General features: G+C 31.8%; 1 protein-coding gene across 4 annotated transcripts; it reads left to right on the forward strand.

Moving 5' to 3' along the window:
- Nucleotides 1–3,259: 3,259 nt before the first annotated feature.
- Nucleotides 3,260–16,295, forward strand: LOC100804995 (serine/threonine-protein kinase dst1). 4 transcript variants are annotated; one of them, XM_006574888.4, is made up of 19 exons: nt 3,260–4,215; nt 4,346–4,434; nt 4,567–4,674; nt 5,074–5,181; nt 5,390–5,480; nt 6,564–6,616; nt 7,660–7,722; nt 8,804–8,848; nt 9,351–9,386; nt 10,742–10,797; nt 11,628–11,709; nt 13,538–13,666; nt 14,088–14,229; nt 14,500–14,620; nt 14,825–15,050; nt 15,322–15,522; nt 15,635–15,723; nt 15,940–16,039; nt 16,145–16,295. In XM_006574888.4, exons 1-18 carry the CDS (start codon nt 3,444–3,446, stop codon nt 16,037–16,039), a joined length of 2,511 nt encoding a protein of 836 aa, XP_006574951.1. In that variant the 5' UTR covers nt 3,260–3,443; the 3' UTR covers nt 16,145–16,295. The 4 variants fall into 4 exon arrangements, with proteins under 4 accessions (XP_006574951.1, XP_006574953.1, XP_006574950.1 ...); XM_006574890.4 differs by having other exon boundaries at nt 15,638–15,723; XM_006574887.4 differs by having other exon boundaries at nt 15,940–16,295.
- The last annotated feature ends 1,838 nt before the right edge of the window (nt 16,296–18,133 follow it).

Genomic DNA, 18,133 nt, shown 5'->3' on the forward strand with positions numbered 1-18,133 from the left:
AAAACTGCTAAATGTACCAGTAAAAAAGCTAGGTGCCCCAATCAGTTCCCATTTTATTTTATCTGAAGAAACCTTAGTAAGATTGTCCATACTATAGCCATAGGCCCACAATATAAAGGCTCTTACATAAGCAACCCCGTTGTAACAGAAACGGGTCGAAATTGGCTATGTAAATTAGCAATTCAGTATTTTAGTTGCAGTTGACAAACTAGACAGATAAACAATGTCTTAAGTCTGTAAATTATTTTTTGGTTATGACTTCATTAAAAATTAACAATTCTTATTGTTATTTTTAATGAAGCAAACACATTATAATAAATCATTCACAATAACTATGAATTAATAAATAACATTTTCTTAATTTTTTATATATTTGAATTATTTTTTCGTATTTAAACAAAATTATAGCCTTATACCAAGTAAATAATACTTTTTAACCTGGTAAGTAATTATTACTATAAAAATTTAATATAATCTTTTGTATATATTCAATCTTTGAAAAATTTTCTCTCAGAATTTTGAATATATCTAGACAAGTTTTTAATCGATAGTCAATAATGTTACAACCACTAAATAGATAGATTAATTGACATATGATTATTTTAATTTTACTTAAATATGTAGTTATTTTAAATATTTAAAGAAAACTTTTTTATATCAATATTTGAATTAAGTATGATCGTGTTTTTCTTGTGAAAGATATATGTAATATGTAAAATAAAAAAGTCAACAGTGGTATAGACTACCTAATTTTGTTTAGGCAAATTCCATTTGAGACACTGTAGAAGGAGGCATAATCCTTTCCATCAAACTCGTCAGTTACCGAAGCATGGGTCGCTCCATTTTATTCCTTTTTTTTTGTTTTAATACTGAAATTATATTTAGATTAAAAAGTAAAATATGTCAAAAAATATAAAAATTATAAAAAATAATTTGTAATTTTTTTCAAATTACTTTTTAGTGAATAAAAAAAGTTTAATCTTATCTATTAATAAAAAAAAATTAACATATCCATTTTTACTTTCCATGGCTGTTCTCTTCCTTTTTCCAATTCTCTTTCACGTTGAGCTGACATATCAACAATATAGGATAACTTGAGTAATATAATTGGATCAATAATTTATTTATTAAAAAATAAATAAAAAAAACTTATAAATTTTGATAATTTTATCCTTTACAACTATGATTTAATAAATAAATAATATGTGTACAAATTATATTGTTATTTAATTACAAAATTATCATATATGATAAATTTATTAATTTTTATAATAATTATTTTATAAGTTATATTGAAATTTTTTTATGATTGATTAATGATACAAAAACTTTTACCAAAATCAAACTTTTGAATTAACTTTCATATAAAATTTCTTATACTACTAAAATTGTTATATCTATTATTATATTCCGTCTTTGGGGGTTTGGATAATAAAATCATTCCGTAGTATTAAGAGGTCTCATGCTATGAGAAGGTCTTAATAAACTATATTCTTTTATATATTTATATACTCTTTTAGAATGAATGAAAATGACTTATAAACTTCAATAATTTTACTCTCTCCAATTATAATTTAATAAAGGAATAATATGTGTACAAATTATATTGTTATTTAATTACAAAATTATCATATGTGATAAATTTATTATTTTTTATAATAATTATTTTATAAGTTATATTGAATTTTTTTATGATTGATTAACTTTCATATAAAATTTCTTATACTACTAAAACTTTTATATCTATTATTATATTTAAGGAGATCATTATGTGGTATTAGAAGGTCTCATGGTATTAGAAGATTTTATCAAATTATATTTTTTATATATATTTATATAGTTTTTTAAGCTGGTGTTTTTGTTAGCCTACTCTTTTATATATTTACTATATAACTTAAATTATAAACAAAATTATTTTACATGTTAAATTGAAAAAAAAATTATGATTGATTAACTTTCATATAAAATTTTTTATAGTACTAAAATTGTTGTATCTATATTTAAGGAGGTTATCTCGTTCTATTAGTGGATCGTGTGTGATGTGATATTAAAATGTCTCAACAAACTATACTCTTTTATATATATTTATATGTTGTTTTAATGTTTTTGCTAGCCTACTTTTTTATGTATTTACTATATAGATTAAATTATAAAAAATATTTTTAATGATGAAAAATCACTTCAAATAAATTGTGATAACATTAATACAAAGATTAAGAGAAACTAAAAATAAATTTTAAAAAATTTGAAGGACTAATAATTTTTTTTTTTAGGGTTATAAGTTAAATTGATTTTTTTAATGATTAATTGACTTTCATATAAGATTTCTTATACTACTAAAACTAATGAACTGATGTATCTATATTTAAGGAGGTCATCATCCTGTGGTATTAGAAAGTATCAATAAACTATATTTTTTTTATATATTTATATACTTTTTTAAAGTGGTGTTTTTGCTAGTCTACTCTTTTATATATTTAATATATATATATATATATATATGTATGTATATATATTAAATTATAAAAAATATTTTTAATGATGAGAAAACACTATCAGATAAATCGTGATACCATCAACACAAAGAATTTATATAAAATTATTTTTAATGATGAAAAATCACTTCAAATAAATTGTGATTCCATTAACATAAAGAATATGAGAAAGTAAAAATAACTCGTAAAAAATTTGTAGGACTAATAAAACAAATTATTTTTTGAAGGAATAAAAAGATAATGATCAAATTTTAAAAAATTGCCTACCACTAAAATGTATAGGAAAAGAAAATATTTATAGTAAAACAAACAAACTATGCATTAAGGGTTTTCCTTTACTGAAAAAAAAAAGTATAAATGAAAGAAAAGTTAGCAATAAAATAACATGGGACTTATGCACCCTAAAAATGAAATATTATTTATTAAATACTATATATTTAAAAAATATATAATATTGTTTATATTTTAAAAAACAAATTATATGTTAAAATGAAGTTAAATTATATAAAATTGATCAATTTTTTTGTTACTGTAATATGAATTTTTTGTTTTCCTGGAAAGTTGGGAAGCAGAAAGAACGTGATGTGCTAGTATGTCTCGTTCTTAGCTTTGACTTTCATTTTAATTTTCTCACTGTTTTTGCGTTTTCAGTTGGGTGACCAAAAAAATAGCGTGTATCAACAAAAAGGAATGTCTATTTTGATCATTTTGACAGTCTAGTATCTATGGATCATCATTGAAGGCAATACAAAAACCAAATAAAAGAAAGCGATAATCTTTCATTAAATCAGTACAAATATATTTTACTAGTGGGCTTTTAGAGAGTTGAGGAATTCCGCATAGGACTCACGGATTGCAGCCCAATAAAAGCCCAGTAAGCATCGTATGCCTTCTGCAAGTCACGAGTGAAAGGATTGATTCCCTTTTCACCCTCTCGGAGTGGAAAAAATGGATCGGAGCTCTTTCTCACCGGGAACCGGAAAAACCCGAACCAAACCGGACATATACTCTACCTTCGTGGTCCACGACGACGAAGACGATGACGGAGGAGGAACCTTCCGGCGCCGGAAATCCGGCGGCGGCGCGCAGCCACAGGACGATCCGTACGCGACAATGGTGTTCAAAGACAACGGCCACGACGACGAGGACGACGAAGACTCCTCTCTTCCTCCGCTCCTCAAGCGCCTCCCCAAGGACTTCGGCGGCGGAGCGCCGCTGGACTACGACGACGAAGACGATGACGCCGGCGACTTCGGCACAATGATCGTGAAGTCCGACCGGAGCCGGCAGCGCGACCGGCCTTCTTCCGGCGTGGCTTCGCCAGCGTGGAAGGCTCGGAGTCCTCTGAACAGATTCGGTGGCGGCGATGACGACGGCGATGACGACGACGACGACGGAGGAGGATTCTCGACGTTCGTAGTGCGATCAACGGTGAAGTCCGGCGAGAGAGAGTCGGTGAGCGGAACCGTGGTTCGACGGACCAGTGGCGGCGGCAGCGTCGGTGTCGGTGTCGGTGTCGGTTCGACGATGGAGAGAGCGGTGGCGAGCATGCAAGGGATGGGAGAGTTCGGATTCGGAAAGCAGAGGAAGGGAAGTGGATCTTCGCAGAACGATGAAGGAAGGCATCAATCGATAACGACGAAGGTTTCGACGAGTTCGATCCCTGATAGTGTTACCAGAGAGGACCCTACGACCAAATACGAATTGCTCAATGAACTTGGTATAACAATTCGAGCACATTAATTTTTATTTCCATTCATGTTTTTCTTTTCTGATTGATTGTGCAATGTAAATTGTTGTAATTATGGTGTTTTTGAAGTTAGTCTTTGTGGATGATAAATGATTGGCAGGGAAGGGGTCTTATGGAGCTGTTTACAAAGCAAGGGACTTGAGAACCTCGGAGATGGTTGCTATCAAAGTAATATCGTTATCTGAAGGGGTGAGTTTTATGACTTTATGTTGGTGTTTTTGTTCAGAATCAGATACTTGTGTTGTTGTATTTTGATTATTTAGATTGAGATTGAACTGTTGTGATTTGTGAACGAACTTTGATGGTTATTGTGCTTATTAGGAGGAGGGGTATGAGGAAATCCGTGGTGAGATTGAAATGTTACAACAATGTAATCATCCAAATGTTGTCCGTTATCTTGCAAGCTATCAGGGAGAAGAGTATCTTTGGGTAAGAAGGCATTTTCTAACCTCAACTCGTTGTTCATGTGACACTGCTTTTTGTGAAACTCTTTCTAGATTTTATAGTTTTCTTGTGACTTGTGTTGCGAGTAATGATGTGCTTTTGTTTGTCTGGGCTTCCTTATGGTTATGGTGGTGATTAGCTAATTATTTGTTTAGAGGGATGTCTTTCACAAATGTGAAGAGAGACTGACAAGCTTTTTTCTTGTTTGGCTTTTGTTTGTTCTTGTTTCTGTCATGTGGAGTGTGGACCTCTCTTTTTAAATGCTAATTCTTAACTGTTGTCTTTCCCCACCTTCTTTTGTACAAACTTTCTTAATCCTAACAATAATGAGTTTGATTTTGCATGTTAAAGTATGTTTCTGAATTCTGATTAAGTTTTTGGCAGATAGTGATGGAGTATTGCGGTGGTGGTAGTGTTGCTGATTTGATGAGCGTGACTGACGAGCCACTTGATGAGGGTCAAATAGCATATATCTGTAGAGAGGCACTGAAGGTATAGTTTATTGACTTTGTTGGCACTGGTTGTTTGACTTCTAGTTTTTGACTTCTACCAAGGTTCTCAGCTTAAGTCTTATTCATTGCTCATGATAGAATGCGGAGAGAAAAATATTTCAGTAGAATTGTTTGAACCAAGTTTTCTGCTGTGTCTGTATGTTATTTTTGTTTAGGCTTTTCCTAATAGTTTCCTAAATTATGTGTAGGGTCTTGATTATTTGCACTCAATTTTTAAAGTCCATAGAGACATTAAAGGTGGGAATATCTTATTAACTGAACAAGGAGATGTCAAGCTAGGTGAGTACAGTAGTTGTACGAGTAGTTACTTTGATGATTGGCATATTGTTTCCTTGCACATGAAAACCATAATAGTATATACATTGAATGAGTTGATTCTTTTGTACTTACCCTCCTCTCAAGTAAAAGTTAAATTCACTCATCTGTGTAATAATTTTTCCTTGAATTCTTATTTAGCAAGTAACTATGATGTTTAGCTTATATGATTGAAATGGGCTAATTGCACAACTAATCTAAATTGTTGTATAAGCTACCATCTAGAGAAACTATTCTGAATTGCACGGCAGATAATTTCCATTCTAAATGATTTCTGTAACTAAGTGATCAAGTAGTTGAGTCCCTTTATGATCATAGTTAAAGATAAGCCTAATATTCTTCGCACAGTTGAAATTTTGAATTGAATGTTCTTCTATTCTTCACAGTGTCTATAGTTAGAACTATCCTTATCTTTTGAGCTAAGCACAATTGTAAATATATCTTCTAAATTCTAATTGGTGCATGCCCATATTCCCCCTTCCCCAATCAATATCGGGAGAATCTGACATTTTATTTAACAATTAACACATTCTTCCACTAAGTTATTTCCATTATTCACTTAACATGATTGATAGCATTCAGATTTCATATTTTAATGTCACTTCCTTGATAAAGTTGGGAGTTACAGACATCTCTAAGTTCAATGCTGATGTCATTTAAAACTGCAGAATGTAATGCAAAATTCTTTATTACATGGTCAATGCTAGTATGTTTTAGGATTTCTCTCAATGTTTTTTTCTTCTTTTTTTCACAATGTATTTTTTTACCAATTCGTACTTGCAAAGTATTGTATATTTCTCCTGGAGCTAAACATATGTACTAAAAATTGTATTTTAAAAAAATTAGTAACGAACTGTGTGAAAATTAACCAATGACATTACTCTTCTTAATGTATGTTGCATTTCTGTTAGCTGTCAAAAGCACAGTCTTCACCCTACACTTTCTTCCTTTCTTCATTTATTAGAATTTAGATTTCATATCTAAGGCATTAATATTCTTGGACTTGTAACGACATACTTGCTAAGATTCTTGGTTAATAATGAACAGGGGATTTTGGTGTTGCTGCACAGCTTACAAGGACTATGTCAAAGCGCAATACGGTATTTGATGCTTAAACTTCTTATTTGTATTTATTGGGATTTGTATTCTTTTTTATTATTATTACTTGATTACTTGATTTTTTTTTCCATGGATAGGATTTCAATCCCTATGATTTATGGATTCTTGTTTTGCATGTTATATATATAAATAAACTGGGCTGATAGTTTTTCCTCTCAAGCATTTCATAATGAAATCAGTTTCAACTATTTGAACGTTATTCAGTCAGAGGATATATGAAGTGAGAAGTAGGAAGTAGGAACATGGTTTTAAATGCTTAGATGCCAGAGTTATGGTTTAGATGTAAGATTATTAATTTTTTATTAAATAGCAAGGGATCAAGAATAAAATATTTTGACTTACATCATAGTATTTCTGCTTTCGAACAATATTAAATTAGAGCAAAAGTTGTGTGCCATTAAATGCTCAGCCTATGGAATGACTGCATATTTTTATGTTTTTTGTTTGAATAGACTGTTTATAGACAAATATTAAACATTAATATCTGACTTTCTTCTAGCTAACAAACATTATCCTTGCATATTTAATTATTTATATATGTATGTATTTGCTTATTAAGTATGTTCTTTCTATCAAATTGCATCTTAAACTGAGTGGAGATGGTTCATGATTGTCTTATGTGCATTGCATGAATATCCTGCCAGTGGGATTGGCTTTGAATACAAGTATATGCATATTTCAAGTAAAAATAAATGATATGTGCTATCATTTTGTTAGTTTTTTGGAGCACATAATTCTGATGTTATGACTACACAGTGGTTTTCAGTCCCATTATGTTTACTTATTGAAAGTGATATGTGCTTATAAAATTATAATTATATTCAAAGTATTTTCCCTTAAGAATTTGACTTGAAATGATGTGTTTTTTTAACCTTATACATGCCCTTAAGAATTCTTGAAAATGACATGCACTCATTCAAAAGAATTTGACTTGCATTAAGGTATTCTGCTTCTTATCTGGACATGTTATTCATTCTTTTTATCATGGCAAGATTTTTGATGTTACAGTTTAATGTGCTTATAGTTCATTGGAACCCCTCATTGGATGGCTCCAGAAGTTATTCAGGAAAGTCGCTATGATGGAAAGGTATTGTGCTTTTCAGAAATTGTGAACCTTGTTTACTTTGTTGCTTGCCTTTTGTGAATCTTCTATTGCATCTCCTCCATGCTTTATTTCCATTTGCCTTTCATTTTTCTTCTGTATATAGTTCTAAGGTTAGGAGTAGAAGTTGTTGGGCTATATTGCCAGACAACAGCATTTGTATATGTATATAGCAAGTTCTATTTAAATTTGGACAAAGAATTTTTAATGACACTGGTGAGTTTCTAGATACTTCTTCCATGCTACCTCATGGAACACCTTCAAAATGTGAAAGTCTTGATTTTATATTTTTATGCTTCATAGTCATTAAAACAATTATTTATTAGTGAAGTGGATGAAGGATTTGTAATGAAATGGAAACTACAATATTATGCAGTTTTTCATATGTTAGAGGTTCAGATCATCAGAAACAGGGATGCAAATAGTTTTGGCTGGAGGGAACCAAGCATGATTAAAGTTCATCACTGGTTGAAAATATTAGTCTTTGAAGCCTTGTTTAAGAAATTGCAGTGTCTGCAGTCTAGTGAATTTTTCTACAAAAAATCCCTCTGAAAGAATAAGAAGTCATAAAGTAATGAAAAAATCTTGTTAAAGCCTAGTTGATGCTGCTTTATGAAGTGAAAGATTTCAAAGATGGTGACAGTATAAGCATGTGAATTGTCCATTCCCTCAAGGTGAACATAAATTAAAAGTTAATGGAGAACAAAGATCAACAACTATCGCATTGAAACTTTTCTAAAACAACTGACTTTGTGATTTATCTGGTACATGTATAAAAGAACTTGATTAAATAAGAGAAAACTAGGCTAGTTATTGTTATTTTTTAAGCTAGGTTAGTAGTATCTCTGCAAACATGGAAATGAATCAGTAATATTTTGATTCAGTACTGTTTCTATTTTCAATGCATCGTTACTCAGAGTCTAGAAAAATGCTTAGGGCTAACTATGATGTATTATATATATATATATATATATATATATATATATATATATATATATATATATATATATATATATAATTATTCATGTACACGTATTTGATATGTTTATTTAAATATGATTTTCAGGTAGATGTTTGGGCTCTTGGTGTGTCTGCTATTGAAATGGCTGAGGTATATCCATTGCTTGTGTTTTTAATTCTACTTCTTCCAAGTAAATTGTTAGTTTATCCAATGTGGGTTACCTTTTCATTTTTCTTTCCCTTTTATGCTCCCATTCCCACCTTCTGCAAGGTATTTTCAATTTGATTAACACTTCTGAGGTGATTCTAAGGTGGTGTGGGGAACAAATTATATTAGTTTAAGCTCAAGCATCCTTCTAGGTAAACCATAATCATCGGGGTAATCTTTTACCCCCTCTCCTTTTTGCCCTTTTTCCATGAAGTTTATAGGTGTTAGAAGAAACTTCCTATTTACATGGTTGATATTCGTGGATTGTTATTGTATCAGCTAATGCAATTGATTAGAAGCCTTGTGTTAGAACTTTTTTTTTATCCAGATGTTGCATTAAAAAAATAACTCATTTTCATGCTTAGAGATGCTTTTTTGGTACAGTATCTTCTTTTTTGGCACAGTATGCTTAAAGATGCTTAAAGTCTGTTACGATAATTTTCAGGGTGTTCCTCCAAGATCATCAGTACATCCAATGAGGGTTAGTAACTTAGTACTTATTTGGTATTGACTGTTGTTTTAGTGATAACATGTGATCTCTTCTGCCCCTGTCCCCTTTCAATAAGCATTATTTAACTGGTAATTTATGTTGATGTTCATAAAATGTTTGGATGATTTGTCATTTCGTCTTCTGTTTCATGTTTTTCACCGTCAATTGGTATAAATTTTGATTTTTGAATAGGTGAATTAGGAAGGAGAAACAGAAGATTAACTGAGAAAAATAGAAGAGTAATTGAGTATGTGATTTTAGAGGGACTGGACCGTAATTTTGGATAATGGTATTGTGAGAGTTATTTTGAGGAATATTAATTAGTCATGAAAGAGGATCCAGATTCTAGTTGTTTTAGAATTCTGACCAAGGCTCAGTAGTTATCAATCTCAAATAGCAGCGTGTAGCAGCCAACTCTAAAAATGCTATAGTGGGACAACAGGAAGTGGGATGGCTTCCAAATAATTTGTGTCACACATAAATACTCAAACAATTAAAAAAAAGTGATGATAAATGATATATATCACATATTTGGATCCAATTGGCTTTATGGAAGACATAATAAAAAGTCTAAAAGTATAGAAATTGATAAAAAAAAGTGTAAATTTTAAAACGGGAAAGTATTTGGAAATGTTTTTCAATTCATAATTGTTAATAATAATCTGACATGTGTATCATTGTTAGTGACTAAGTTGATGTCGTGGGTGCAGCAACAAAACAAAATCTGAAAATTATCTACACATATTTTCTTGCGTAGCTGGAGTGGCCAACAGATGAGGTCATTTCAGTGATTCCAGTTTTTGGAGTCTTTGCCTAGAGGGAGGTGGTGGTGTCAACCAGCAACCAGGCTTTGAGGATGCTGGTGGGGTTGGGTTCAATAGAGGCTTTGGTGGCTAGCAGGGAGAGGCCATCATAGTTGAGAGAGGTGGTTGGAGGAGCAGTAGATGCCTTTTATAAAAAAACCATAATCACAATTCCTTTATTTTTTTGTTTTAAAAATTCATATAAATAAAAGTGTTTTGAAATTGTGTTAAAAATCATTTTAACTCCATGTTAGCCAAACATGTCTTGTTTTGAAGTTTGCATTTAAATACAAAAAGACCAAAATCTCGCAACCACCCCAAATGAGTCTAGTAATTGATCGTTGTAAAATAAATGTACCAGGTAACACTTTTTAGAAGGGATGCAATGAGTTTTTGATTCTTTACTCTTTTTTTTTGTATAATAAACACTTAATTATTTTTATTGTTTTCTGGGTATTGCTATGGAAATGCTTATTCATTTATTTCATTTTTTTTGAGGGGGTTCAGTATAATGATGTATTTTTTTTTCTTTTTTGATTGTAGGTTTTATTCATGATATCAATCGAACCAGCTCCAATGCTTGAGGATAAAGAAAAATGGTTTGTTTCTATAGTTATCCAAGCTGTACTTTTACAGCTAATTTGTAAATAAATGAGCTTGAAGAGTTACCTGTTGATGATCTAGAATGAAAATTTGGTTTAGATAATCCTAATGATCTTTTTCCATGTGCTACATTATATTACATGTTATGCTTGTTTTGTCTTCTATAAAGTCAGTAGTGTGTAACTGGTTGCTGCTATTCTTCAACTAACAATCTCTGCCATTTGATACTTTATTATGATCTTTTGAAAGAAGACATATTAAGATGATGTTGAATAGAAACCACATGTAAATGTGAAAGCATAACTTTTGTCTAGCTTGACTTGTTTTTACTAAGGTGCTATCTCTTATTACTTGTATATCTATGCTACAAGTCATGTATAGGCAAGAAACTCATCTATTGACCTGTATAAACAAGATCCTGTACATTCTTTTGCTCCTTCTCACTTCCCAGTCTGTGAATATAACACATTCATTCAAATGGTAATACATTTTGTCATTGTCTTGTGTTCAAGTCTAAGAATACGAGGTTGGCGCTTTTAAGTTAAGGAGGAGGAACTCCTTGTACTCAAAATTCATTGTAATTTCTTCTCTTCATCTTAATGAAATTTCTTTTCTTAACCCAGAAAAAAATAATACTAGGTTGGTGCTTTCGTCTAATGGGATGAATGCAACATAAACTATCCAGATTAGATTTGCTAGTTATCAGTAGTGACTCTAACATCCTATTACCATTTTCCTCGTGCCGAGGCCATATCTTAGTGGTGTATCTATTTAGTGATGATATCTTTGTGCATGACAATGATTTAAATTTGATTTTCTTTTTTAGGTCTCTATATTTCCATGATTTTGTTGCCAAGTGCCTAACAAAAGAACCACGTCTCCGCCCTACTGCTTCTGAGATGTTGAAGGTATGCTTAATATTATTATTTCTTATGAAATTTAGTGACTATGAAGAGTCATAAGTTTATGCAGAGCTATCCTTGTATGTTAAATGGTAGAAGGAAAGAAGAACAAGAGAGGCACAATAATATGACAGATCTAGTGCAGAGACCGTGCTTAATATACACTTTTGATTGGGTTAGCCTGATTAATACATTGATGATCCTTTGGGCCAAAACATAAAATTGATTATGACAGATCTAGTGCAGAGACCATGCCCTGGTTCTAGTGTCTTTTTTGTAGGGACTGCTGTATCTCTCTTGGGCTCGGGCCAGAGTGTTTTTTTCTTTGTGTGGCTGTGGCTGTGGCTGTGGCTGTGGCTGGGATGTAATGAAAAAAAAGAATTAGATTATAGTAATGTTTAAAAAGTTGATAGATATTTAAGTATTATAAATTTTGAAATAGTAATTAATTTATATCTGCTTTTTTGAAAATACTTTTAGGGGCTATAGAGCTGAATTTGAGTGATTTATTTTTTTTCTTCATTATTTTGAAAATATTTCACTTTATTAGCTATAGAGTGATCTATTTGACTTTAAAATACCTATACAGATATTTTTGGCTTTTTAATTATTGATCATGAATCTTACACTCTATGATTTTAAAAATATACTTGCTTATTCACCATATGAATCCCAATTTGACAACCTTGCTACTGCCACTAACAAACTTGCTTATATCTAAAATTTAATATAGATTTTAGTACAGCACGTTGATCTCTAGAGAGTATAGTGTAGCTTTAAAATAAACAGAGAAGACATTGTAATTTAAGCATCTCTCAAGGGAGTGAAGTGTATTTTACTCATTTTTATTATTTAAAGTATTAACCCTTCTTTGGGATAAAGTGGTATTGCTATGAATATTTCTCATAAGTAAACCGGCCTGTTTCGTTTAATATATCGTTAAATATTAGATTTTAATAATTGAATTATCAGAAGCAATGATAAAAGCTAAGTTACAAAAAATATTGAGAAAACTTTATCCACTATTATTTCAGTTTGTTAAAAAAAGTTCACGAGGCTCCCACCTAGATGTATGTAGCCTTAGCCCTATAAGCAGAGAGCCTAATTTCTGGATTTGAGCTTGTGACCTCCAGGTCACAGTTGCACCAGGTCACCCTCTTGTCAACTGTCAATCAAATACTGATTTTAATTTATCCTTATCATATACTTATATTTAACTATTTAGTTATGCTCAAACTTACTGCAATTAGAGTTTGGCATCATATTAGACCTTGAGTTTTTAAAGTTAATGTGATTTTTGTTATGTAAATTTGTTATGCATATGGAAATCCTTATCTGATTGACTAAGACACACTAATTAAGATCGAAATTACTGATATGTTTCTGAACTAATTCTTTTTTCCTCCAGTTCCCCTCCTCCCCCCCTCACTATGATATATTTTTTAGTTTCACCTATTAAATCAATGTTTAAAACTATTATTGTTATGACTTAAAATTGATAACAAACAAAATGTAAATGGTTATATAAGGTGTTTCAATATTCAACATTGCCCACTGCATATAATAACAAGTTAAACAAAATAATAATGGATTGTAAAGCATAGACTGGTTATCTAGAATTAGTAAATTAATCCTGAGCAAGGGCTAATCAAGCTGGCATGAGCTTTACTTTGGCTGCTGCATATAATGGGTGACTAGACAAACTCCAAACTCATATGCCTTCATTTGTTTTCAAAATAATTTGGTTTGCCCGTATCTAGTTTGCAATGGCATCTTTGATTCTTTAAATGTTGTATTTTACATCAAATAGAAGTTATTTTCTATGGCTGCGTAGCACAAATTCTTTGAAAAGTGGAAAAGTGGATCTGCTGCAATGTTGCCAAAACTAGAAAAGGCGAGGCAAATCAGGGCTTCAATGGCTTTGCAGGCACAAGCTCTTCCAGCTGCATCAGAAGATCAGGAGGTATATGACTAAAACTTGTCCCCCTCCCCGTCTCCCATGCACATCTACTGGACTTGTTCTTATCATCTACCTAGTAGATTGTAAAACTTAATAAAGAAGAAAGTAATTTTAATTTCCATGTGTAATACAAGTTCTTACTCTGATCTGAAGCAGCCCGTGTTAGTCTCAAAGATTGAAGAATATGGAATATTATTCTTAGTTTTGATAATACATGCAGCATGCATGGGTTGTATGTACATACTTATGACCTTAACAGAAAAGTAAAGAAACTAGAGTCAAATCCCATAATTTGTGGGTTTCCTATTGGAGATAAAAGTACATTCAAAACTAACATGCATGTGTTATATGTACATACCTATGGCCTTCATGGAATGTTTCCTAAAATAACTAACATGCTTTTATTTTCCTTTTTTCTCCACAGTTAGATTCAAAACTAAATGATGAATATGGAGGTACTGTTCCATCCAGACCTCATAACATCGGTGTTGAGGGGGCTGCTGATCTCTCTTCACATGGCACTACAAGGAAGCTACATAAAGTGGAAGATGTAGACACGAGTGAAGGTTTGTGTTTCTTGCATCTTATCTGTGGATTGACTTTTTTTCAGTTTTGATTATTGCCTAATGTGACATAAGCGAGAATGTATGTGTATCTGTGAGAATCTCTCACAAGTCATAACTTGAGAAAGGAGGCCTTTGTTTTAATCCATACAAAGGTTTAGACTTCTAATTTTTTTCTTTTCTAATAAAGTTCTTAAACTTGAGAAAGGAGGCCTTTGTTTTAAGTGTTTTTTTAGAGGATGAAATATATTGATTTATGTGAATTATTGGCAGGCAACTTTGGCACTGTTATAATCCATGGAGATGAATTACATAAGACCACACAAGATGCAGATTCTGCAGCTTCTGTATCTGCTCTGACCAGTGGCTCAGGAGACAGATTGGCTGACTCTGGGTAGTTACCTATCTGTTTACCTTCATTGCCTATATTTTTTAAGAAAGCATTTTTCTTTCATTCTCTCACTCTTAATTCAAAGTTCAAACAGTCTTAGCTTTGCAAACTTGTAAAATGTTCATTTGCTTATTAGAGCCTCTCCTCTTTTCCTTTTCATTTCCTGTGTTCTAATGTAGTTTGCTTTCTTTATGGAAAATCTTTTAGGATTGAGAGTCAGAAAGTTGGTATTATGAACACTGCCTCTTTTAGAGGATATAGTGCTACTACCAATACTGTTCAATCGTCTTTACCTTATGTTAGTAATTCAACTGAGCAGAGCCTCAAAACTAGAGGTACTCATCGAGCACAAGCTGGAATTGGTGGTGATATAAGCAATAGCATATTCAAGAATGAAACAGTCAGCCGTAAAGCATTTGCTTTACAAGATAAGGTATTTTGTGATTTGGTTTATATATCTGATGTCAAACACAATATTCTGTATTAGATAACTCCGTTTGAACAAAATTGTTTTTAGTTGTTAGATACACTGCTAAGATTTTTAAGAAATATATCTTCTTGCATCCTTTTTTGGCAAATATCTAGCCCTTTTCTTTTCTTGAATTAATGGTTCCATCTACTGTATAATTTTGGCCATCATGAATGTCTCCTGAGATTGCAGTGTAAGACTTACCTTCTTTACTTCAATTTCTGTGCTAATGCAGCTTTGGTCCATTTATGCTGCTGGTAATACAGTGCCCATCCCGTTCTTAAGGGCAACAGATATATCACCAATTGCTCTCCTGTCAGACAATGTACTTGGTGGCATACAACAGGATACTGGTGGAACTGGAACAGTGGAAGCATTGCAAGAGCTTTTTAGTGGTGACGGACAGTCCAAAAAGGGCCGGAGAGGACTAAATGAGGTTATCTTTGTGTGTTGTGTGTATGTTTGTGTGTGTACGTGTGTACACATGCTGTACACTTGTGTGTGCGCTTGTTATGGTCATTTATGTTGGTTTGCTAATTGACATGCAGCAGATGCCTCTTCCTCCAAGCATTTACCAAAGATTGACATCAAGTTCTACTCTAATGAATTTGGCGCAGGCTTTAGCTTACCATAAAATGTATGTTGCTTTTTTCAACTTTAGAGCATCAACGAATTTACCACTTCTATGTGAAACAGTTATATTTATTTATTTGTGCAAATGCATAAATTGGAGAATTGTACAAGATTTTAGCTGTGGGTGTATCAATTAAGAGCACAATTTTAAGGATCTAATGATTCCTTTTAGCTCCTCCTATGCTGATGTGATTAACCTAATTGCTTTGCTTGTTATTAGGTGTTACGAAGATATGCCGCTGCAGGAGCTGCAAGCGACCCAGGAGCAGCGGACTATTCAAAATCTATCTGACACCCTTCGAACCATTCTTCGGTTGTAGGTAGGTATCTTATTGTGACTATTTTAAATCCCCTACCTTTAATGGCTGCAAAGATCACAAAACCCATTTTCTTTTCTCGTGTCATTGGTTTATATATTCATACAGGTCAATGGCATGGTTGTGTAACTAGTACCCAATGTTTTGCTGGTTGCTTTAACTATTTTTCCTAGTTTTGTTAAGTAAACCCTAGAAGATTTAGAGTTTTGTAAGCTGCCACATATTTGTATGTAAATAGAATATGCATGACTTTCGACTATTGCTGCATTTGCGCACACGTTGTAGTCACTAGTGGATTTGTTGTTAAAAAAGAAGCCTAAAACTTTAAGAAGTATAGAAAACCTGGAAACCTTATTGATAGACACTAAAGGGTTTCTTCTATGACGAAGTCTACAGTGCGATTTTCCTTTCCCACCGTGCGTAAGTTTGTGAGAATGTAGTTAGAATGTTGTGGGTCGTAGATTAACTATTAAAAAAAAAAGGAGACCGTTCATTTTTGTTTTTTTTTTCCTATTTTTTTTCTTCTTTCCCCATTTGCTCTTTATTCTTCGTTCTTCTCCAATAAACTTAAACCGACAAGAACGGATAGTGAATCCAGAAATGCAAACATTAGATCTTTCCTTTAAACAAAATGGTCAAATCAAAATCACTCAAACCTTTCAGATATGATAAAAATAAGCGAAAACTTGCCGTATTTCAAACTCAAGAATGTAAACTAATACAAAATAGATTTGGAAAACTCGAGATGAAATTAGAGTTGTTTGTATCTTGGACTTGTTAGGCTTACTTGTATAGCTCTCATTGTTAAAGGCTTTGAGATGACTTCTATGTTGCACGCGCATGAGTGATAGTGGGGCATTGTTTTGCACACCAAACAAACTGCTCATGCATCCAATGCTTTTCCGTTTTCTCAAAATTACCCCTGGCTGTAATCCGTATGGACTAATTATGGATTGTCAATCCGAATCGGTTCATATGACTTTTTTTTATTTTTTAAGGGTATTTTTGAATTAATTTAAAATTAATGGTTCATATAAGATTTGAATTTGTGACTGTCAGGTTATTAATCAACTGAACTAATAGACGAATTATGTTATAAAATAACTAATGTCGTTATATATAACACTAAAATTTTTAATGTATATTTAATACACATGTAAGTTTACATAATAAATCTTGTGATAATTAATTTTGGTGCATTAGTTTTTAATATATATTTTAATATACATGTAAATTTACATAATAAAAAAATTTATGACAATTAATTTTAGTGTATTAATTTTTAATGTATATTTAATGCACATGTAAATTTATATAATAAATTTTATGATAATTAATTTTGGTGCATTAAATATATTAGAAAAAAATTAATTATCACAATTTATTATGTAAATTTATATTTGTATTAAATATGCATTAGAAATTTAACTGTTATATATAGTGACATTAATTATTTTATAACATAATTGGTCTATTAAATATAGTTAGAGTGTCATATTAATAACCTGAAAGTCACATGTTCAAATCTTGTATGGGCCATTGGACATTAATTATTTTATAATATAATTGATCTATTAGTTCAGTTGGTTAGAGCATCGAGTTAATGACTTAAAAGTCAAATCTTACATGGATCATGAATTTTAAATTAATTCGTAAAACATATATATTTTTTTAAAAAAATCGTATGACCCATATGGATTGACAATTATAATAGGTCCATACGGATTACGAATCTGTAAATTTATCAGGGGTAATTTTGGAAAAATGAAAAAAGTGTTGGGTGCACAAACTGTTTGTCTGGTGCACAAAGCAATGCATGTGTAATGCCAAAATAAATCGCAAATAAAAAGGGTTTTGGACTGAAGTTTGGATTTTACTTCCTGCAGCTCATCTTTTCCTTCCTACACCTTCCAATAATAATTAAAGGACAAATATACCTTTTAGTTAGCACTCCCTTCCTCTCCTGCACAACCCTAGCCATCATCACCACCATGTCATCCTCCACTATTGTCGGTGCTGACAGGAGTGCATTCTTCACCACTTCATCGAAAAAATTGTCGAAGCGCAAAAGGAGTTGTGATACTCTCCCTTTATTAT

This window comes from Glycine max, chromosome 2, assembly GCF_000004515.6.
Source record: "Glycine max cultivar Williams 82 chromosome 2, Glycine_max_v4.0, whole genome shotgun sequence".
Taxonomy (NCBI): Eukaryota; Viridiplantae; Streptophyta; class Magnoliopsida; order Fabales; family Fabaceae; genus Glycine; species Glycine max.

Coding starts and splice junctions, on each gene's coding strand:
- LOC100804995 (XM_006574887.4), top strand. CDS start 3,444: ATGGATCGGAGCTCTTTCTCACCGGGAACCGGAAAAACCCGAACCAAA. Junction 14,230..14,499: donor AGATGTAGACACGAGTGAAG/GTTTGTGTTTCT, acceptor AATTATTGGCAG/GCAACTTTGGCACTGTTATA. Junction 15,051..15,321: donor CATTTGCTTTACAAGATAAG/GTATTTTGTGAT, acceptor GTGCTAATGCAG/CTTTGGTCCATTTATGCTGC.